Source organism: Hevea brasiliensis, chromosome 6 (assembly GCF_030052815.1).
Source record: "Hevea brasiliensis isolate MT/VB/25A 57/8 chromosome 6, ASM3005281v1, whole genome shotgun sequence".
In the NCBI taxonomy this organism is placed as follows: domain Eukaryota; kingdom Viridiplantae; phylum Streptophyta; class Magnoliopsida; order Malpighiales; family Euphorbiaceae; genus Hevea; species Hevea brasiliensis.
Window position 1 is genome coordinate 100429853 of NC_079498.1, and position 7736 is coordinate 100437588.

The 7736-nt window shown below is 36.3% G+C and overlaps 1 protein-coding gene across 1 annotated transcript; it reads right to left on the minus strand.

Annotated features, from left to right (window-relative positions):
- Positions 1-107: 107 nt before the first annotated feature.
- LOC110649406 (pyrophosphate-energized vacuolar membrane proton pump) lies at positions 108-6412 on the minus strand. Its single transcript, XM_058148805.1, has 8 exons — positions 5874-6412; positions 3266-3840; positions 2804-3183; positions 2058-2144; positions 1644-1974; positions 927-1337; positions 763-822; positions 108-674 (listed from the first exon to the last, which is right to left on the minus strand). The coding sequence occupies exons 1-8, from the start codon at positions 6130-6132 to the stop codon at positions 468-470; spliced, it is 2310 nt and encodes a 769-aa protein (XP_058004788.1). The 5' UTR covers positions 6133-6412; the 3' UTR covers positions 108-467.
- Positions 6413-7736: the final 1324 nt, after the last annotated feature.

Below are 7736 nucleotides of genomic sequence, written 5' to 3' on the forward strand. Positions count from 1 at the left end.
ACGAAAAGATAGAATTTCAATTCAGATGACCACTCAGAAAATCAAGAAAACCTTGGCGGCCAAAAGCACGAGTATCGAACCTGAAAGCAAACTACCGCAAACAATCGTATCCAAAATGCCATCCTTTCAGCAAGAGAAAAGGGTAACAATACAAAATTTTAAAAGCAAGTTGTTCCAAAACTACAGAGTAATGTATCAAATTCTCAGACTCTCCCCCTCAGACATGACTAACCATTTGCAACTTGCAACCAATGACCATTTTTCTAGCCGCCATTCAAACCATCTTTTAATTGTCATCATCAGCCCATCAAAAATAGCATTTGACTAAACTAGGGAAACTAGCTTTAAAATCCCATTAAATGGGAGAAAAGATAAATGCAGACGTAGAATGAGGGCGGATGAGGATTCTGCAAGAGAAGGCAACGTTATAACAACTCCCCTTTCCCATGCCTTCGTCATTATCCCTTTTAGAATATCTTGAAAAGCAGGCCACCATGTGTGGCAAAGAAGGGAGCAAAGACGAGAGATTCCACAGCCATAAGCTTGATGAGAATGTTGAGTGATGGGCCTGAAGTGTCCTTAAGTGGGTCACCGATGGTGTCACCAATCACAGCTGCTTTGTGTGGATCTGAACCTTTTGGGCCTAGTGTCCTTGCATGCTCTGAAGCACCAGCCTGAAAATAGCGACTCAAAAATATTACCTTAAAAATTCATATCTCAGCAACAATGACCATATATCAGTAGATGCAGTCAATTAGGTACCTCAATATACTTCTTGGCATTATCCCATGCACCACCAGTGTTAGATGCTGAAATTGCTATCTGGTAAAACCAGGTAAGATAAAGTAACAACAGTCAGATCAAACAGTATATTCAATTATCTTTGTTGAGTTCAAGTAAAATTTTAAGTATTGAAGTTTCATTACCTGAACACCAGAAACAAGGGCACCAGCCAGAACACCAGAAAGAGTCTCAACGCCAAAGAAGGTTCCGACAATTAGGGGCGTAAGCATGACAAGAGCACCTGGGGGAATCATCTCTTTGATGGATGCATCAGTAGAGATCTTGACGCAGGTAGCATAATCAGGCTTGGCATGACCCTCCATGAGACCAGGAATGGTGTTGAACTGCCTGCGAACTTCCTCAACCATCTTCAAAGCTGCACTTCCCACACTCTTCATGGTCATGGCGGAGAACCAGTACGGAAGCATGGCACCCACTATCAAACCAATGAAGACCTTTGGGGTCAAGACATCAACAGTTGAAATAGATGCACGGCTCACAAAAGCACCAAACAAAGCCAGAGATACAAGTGCAGCAGATCCAATGGCAAATCCCTAGAAAACAAAACAAAATGATCAATAATTCTAAGCTTGGTGAAAGGTAGGAAAGAGCACAATAAACCTCTGAAAAATAAACACAATAAGAATATAAGCATATTAGACTAACTTATGATAAATAGATAGAGGACATCTTGGGACTCTTGACCCACAAGTGGTCTTACTTAACAACAATATAACAGGTTCTGAAGTTCAAAGGCAGGTATATAGCTGTGAGTGCAGGGTTTGCACAATCACAAAAGGAATATTCAAACCATAAAATGCTAATAGCACGTGTAATCTAAATCAGCATTATCTCGATACCTTCCCAATAGCAGCAGTAGTGTTGCCAGCTGCATCAAGTGCATCAGTTCGCTCACGGATGCGGTGGCTCATGCCAGCCATCTCAGCAATGCCTCCAGCATTGTCACTGATGGGACCATAAGCATCAATGGCCAATCCAGTGGCAATAGTGCTTAACATTCCAAGAGCAGCCACAGCAATGCCATACATGGCTGCAAAACTAAAACTAACAAAAATACCAACTGCTATGGCAAAAATTGGAATGATGACAGATTTGTATCCCAAGGCAAGACCAAAGATGACATTAGTTGCAGCCCCAGTCCTACAGGAATCAGCAACATCTTGCACAGGGCTGCAGACATAAAAAACAAGCTTGATTTAAAATAAATAAAAGAATAAGATATCTATTCAAATGGCATCATTATTTTGTTTTACCTATATGCATTGCTAGTGTAGTACTCTGTAACAAATCCAATGATAAGTCCAGCCCAAAGACCAACAGCCACACACAAGAACAACTGCCTGCAAATATAAATCATGATATCACTTGTACCAGATCTTTACAGATGGACGCACTCAATCATATAAAAGACCTAACTAATGGAAAAAATAAAAAAAACATTTCAATTCACTTGGCACTTAAACATACAACCTGCAGTTGAAGTCCTTTTTCTGGTCAATACTACAGCATTGTTGACCATTATGTGTTAGAACGAAAAAATAAAATATAGCATGAGAGCCGCTATAAGTCAAATAAACCATGACAAGTTTTCGTTACCATGGTGTTGTTTAAAGAACTTTTATATTGGAAGTGTGGCATATGCAAATATCATTTATGAGCCTCCAATATGGTGCAACAGTCACGTAAACTCAAGAAACTGAGACTTCTATAACCAAATTGCATTTATAAAAATTTTGCAACTGCTATAAACCACAAAATAACAGCAACATGTCTGCCCGCGAGTGGGTACATGCATACCCTTTTCATCACCTAGCTGAACAAAACAGTTTTGACCACAATCCTTGACATTCCAAAATCAATGGGAAATTCTACAGAAATCTTGTAACATAACGGTCTAATGAGTATAAAACCCACACTCTATACTCATGTCAAAATCCATGTAAGAAAATCTTTAGCCACAACATAATTTATTTGCCCAAAAGAGTCGAACAAAACTTACCAGTTCTTGACAACCTTCTGAGTTCCAAAATTGAAAATTGTGAAAGATGAAGGCAAGCCAATCCAGGTTACAATTGCAATTCCCACAGTCATAAGAACAGTGGAGATAATGAGCTGCTTCTTCAATGCTGGTTCAATTTCCTTTACAGCCTTGATTTCAAAGAAATCAGTTGCAAAGAGGGTTGTTATCAAACAAACGAGGATACCCACAGAACTAATAAGCAGAGGATACAGCATTGCAGTGAAATCATGGTTGATTCCAAAAGAGGAGATGGAGGCAACAACAAGGGCAGCACAAGATGACTCGGCATATGAGCCAAAAAGATCAGACCCCATACCAGCAATATCTCCAACATTGTCACCAACATTGTCAGCAATGACCTGTAAGGATGATAGTTAAATATGGTCAGTGAAACCCAAAGCAAGTGTCAGATTTATATTCAATGGAAGCAGCAATGCTTACAGCTGGGTTTCTAGGATCATCTTCTGGAATGTTTCTCTCAACCTTTCCCACAAGATCTGCACCAACATCAGCAGCTTTGGTATAAATACCACCACCAACCCTTCCAAAAAGAGCCATGGAAGAACCCCCAAGACCATAGCCAGTAATAGATTCAAAGAGGCCTTCCCAATCTTCCCCATAGTAAAGCTTGAAGAGATTTATAGCAATGTAGAGAACTAATAGACCATTTGCAGCAAGGAGAAAACCCATAACCGCACCAGACCTAAATGCAGTAATAAAAGCCTTGCCAACACCCTTTCTTGCTTCCAGTGTTGTTCTTGCATTGGCATAGGTAGCAATTTTCATCCCTAGGAAACCAGAGACAACTGAGGTGAAAGCACCAAGCAAAAATGAGACAGTGCTGAATATTGCAGTAGCAAGTGCTGGCTTGCATGTCTTTTGTTTATCATAAGTACAAGGTTGGCTCTTTGTGCTAAAGCCCTCAACAGAACCCAGGAAAAGGAATATCAGAATTGCAAAAGCCACCATGAACACCCCAACATACTGATATTCGGTGAACAGAAAAGATGTGGCACCTGTTGCATCCATATATCAATAAATTTAAGATACATATAAATAAATAAATAATACATTTGCACAAAAGTAATCAATTAGCAAAAGAGACAGAGCAAGCACCAATTGAGAGAGAAAGATTGACCAAAGCAAAAGGGGGGAAAAAGTGGCAGCAATGGACAAAACTAATTGCAATTTAGAAACAGAGAATAGCAGCAGAGATCATACGAGGAACGCAAAGCAAAACAGATGGAAAAATAAGAAATATCTAAAAATAAAAAGGAAGTTGGCAGTAAGCAGTTGATATAAAAGATATGATAGATATTTACTTGACAAAAAAAATGGCCTTATTACAATGCTGAACTATTTTATACCCTAAGTTTCACCCAGGGTCAATAATTAAATATCTTGCAAGATTCTTCGCCGCAGAGATATCATCTATGTGCAGATTAGTTAGTGATAATGACACTCAAGAAGCCACATACCTTATTCTTATCTATAAACATATCATCTGTGTGCAATTAATATTACTGTTAGCATCCTGCAAGCCACATTCATTCAAAAAGGAATTACACATCTCCTTACAGATAATGCTAACACTATATGGCAGACCTCATTCTAGTTTATCTTTCCCATACCAGCCCTTCTTTTTTCTAATTTAACTCCGCAATAATAATAATGTATATTTCTCTAACCAATTTGTCCATGCACATAAAAGAAGAACATACTTATGTACTATGTACCATAGTATGCAGTGACAAGATGAGTACATCTAGTCCAGATGGCATTAGAGAAAAATAATGCACATATTTAGCATGCACATCATTTATTTCTCTTTTTTGGACGTCAAAAGATGACTTCAGATAACTAGTTTTACATCCTAACTAATACCAGTAGTCCTCATACGCATATTGTGGTAACAATATTACACCACTTATATCAAAACTGCTAGTAAAAATAATTTGAACAAGACAAAATAATAACTGCTATTAATGACTACAAAACAAGACCAGAAGCAAATATATAAATAAAATAAACCAGCTAGCAGTATTCCCGACATTGCACGAAGATCTAAATATAGAATATTTTTACCCCCATAAAGAATATCCAAACAACGTTTTTTTTTTGTAGTTGATATTTTTCTTCTCCATAGTCAATATATAATAAAGATTCTTATCAAGTAGGGAACATACACGCGCAGCACACGTGGAATGCATACACCAGTGACAATAACACCCAAAAGCCAGATAACCTTATACATAAGACAAAAATAAATAAATAAATGCCCATTAATAATTACCATACCTCAAACAGTTGTATTATACTATATTATCATTTTCATTCTAAATCAATCCAAGATAGACCAAATATGCAAAGGTAAAACAAAAATTTTTTTGGTCACAAAACGGGCAAAAGTAGATCTAAACAGAGTAAAACACATGCAGTTGGAAAAAGCTCCGGTGCTTGAGTGCACCTCAAATGAACAACGAAGTGATGAACCAGAGATAATAATATCTAAGTAGTTTCAAAAGAGCATAAGGAGCTTTATTAGATTTCTTCAAGGTAGAAAACGTAATCACTAAAGATGTAATAGTGAACAATAAAACAAATTTTGATCATAAATTTCTAGTTATTAAAATCTGAAAAGAAAATTCGATTTGTACTATAAACAGCAAAAAAAAAAATTAATTTCCTTCTCACTTTCCTTCTTTTAATCAACAACCAAACGAATGCTAAAGCTAAAATTCACCTTAGTGGAACGAAATAACACAAAAGAAAATGGAAACCGAGCACTCCAAACTCTCTTCCTGGCCACAAAAAAATAACAAATTTCAATTTTTGAGCTAAACAAACACAATAATTTAGTTCAGCTTGTCAAACCTACATCTAGCTTCCACCAGAAAACAGCAGCACATCAAGAGAACTTCATGCAATTAATAGCGAAAAGCTCAAAACTTGTTGATGCAACCACAAACAGAAACAATTTGAACACAGAAATGAAAACATAAACCACCAGATCTAAAACCAAAACTCTAAGATCTAAACTTGTTCATACCTTCAGAGATTGCAGTCTGTATATCAGCGCACTTGGCCACAACGCTGTGGTCATTGAGACCTTCCTCTTCTTCAATCAGGTAATCATTGTAGCCATTCTTGTTAGCACCGGCCGGAGATGACCCAGGTGCCTGGCGCTCCGCCGTGAGCTTCACGCGCGAGACCAAGTACCACTGAATTAATGAGAAAACGATGCCAACCACCGCGCAAACCGGCACGAGTATCTCCGTCCCTAGCTCAGACAGCACCGCCGTCCCCATCCTCCTCACCTGAAACCTAAAACAATTCTCCGGTTTCAGAACTCCGGCAACTTCCAAAGAGTGAAAAAGAGAGAGACTGTAAGGAAGTGTGAAAGAGAACGAAGCCCCGGGATACGAGTCGAGTCATTTATTTATATATTGGAAGAGCATAGCAATGGGGGAAAAGTGAGGAATGATTAATTGCGCTTGAGCCTATTCTACCCAATTGCATAAGGACCGTCAGAGTTTCAGGAATTTGGTGATGTGGGGACAACAGAAGATTCACGGTGATTTGTGAAGACGAATGTCACATGATTATTGGATACAGGGACTTGCGGGAGTAATATTAAGGAAATATGTAATATCCACGATAGTGACCGTTGAATACTCTATGTTCACCTAAGATAAGAAATCAGGGTGTGATGAACGGTCACTGATCTAGGCGTAGCGAAAGAAGCGTGGAATCAGTTCGTGAGAAACAGAATAGGCAGATAACTTTAGCGCGTATATTCGACGCATCAATGTCGGAATCCCATTAATTTTTACTGGATTAGTTTCACTTTTTCTCGTTTTTTCCGTGCTCGTACAACCATCGGAGATGATATGCATCAAAGGAATCTGGACCGTTGAATGCTGGACGGTAGTGATTGGCTGTGACGGAGGAAGTTTTGTACGTTTAAGAGAAAGCGACGAGCACCAAGGGTACAGTGTACTAGGAAGCAGGGGAAAATAGTTTAGGATATAGTTGAGGTTTTGTTTTGAACGGCTTTTGAGTGACTCATGTAAGGCGTGTGTTGAACGGCGTGAAAGCCTCCTGATAGGATAATATTGTATTTATTTATTTTCCTTTTTGTTTGATTTATTTTACTTTTTTTTTTTTGAAATTTCTGTTTCCTTCCTTCTATATCCATTCAAAACCCTATCTTCTTGCACTCCACTAATCCAGGAGACTTTTATATTTTATTGTCTCAAAGAGAGAGAGTAATTTATAATTCTACCTTCTTTGGGATTATATTTTGCCATTTTAGATGATGTATGTTATTTTGTTTTTTTTTCTTTGATCCACAATTCAAAGCTCCCTGTTTTATGTTTTTTTTTTTTCTTAATTTGAATATTTGTATCTGAATTTCATCTTATATTTTATTTTTATTTTCTAACTTTAATTTATTATTATAAAATTTTTAATTTTAATTTTATTTTATAAAAAAACTCTTTAACTTATAATGACAATTTTTTAAATTAAAAAATCTTTCTAAATTAATATAATATTTATAAATATAATTTTAACACTTTTTAATTAATGATAAATTTTTTTCATTTTAAAAAAATAAATCATTATGATAGTATTTATATTTTTATTATAGATATAAATGATAATTGAAATGGCCGTATTTTTAGTGTGAAAGAATATAAAATAAAAAAATAATTAAGGGATTTTTATAAAATAAAATTACAATTCAATAATTTTTTTATAATAAATTGAAATTAAGAAGTGTACTAATTAATATGTTTGATGTATAATAAATAGCATTTGTAACAAATAAGAGCTATTTGAAAAATAAAACTTTTAAAAATAATTAAAAACTGTGTTAGTATTTTTTTTTTAATAATGACTTCTGTCACTT

Coding starts and splice junctions, on each gene's coding strand:
- LOC110649406 (XM_058148805.1), bottom strand. CDS start 6,132: ATGGGGACGGCGGTGCTGTCTGAGCTAGGGACGGAGATACTCGTGCCG. Junction 1,338..1,643: donor CTACTGCTGCTATTGGGAAG/GTATCGAGATAA, acceptor TTTGTTTTCTAG/GGATTTGCCATTGGATCTGC. Junction 675..762: donor ATGCCAAGAAGTATATTGAG/GTACCTAATTGA, acceptor CGCTATTTTCAG/GCTGGTGCTTCAGAGCATGC.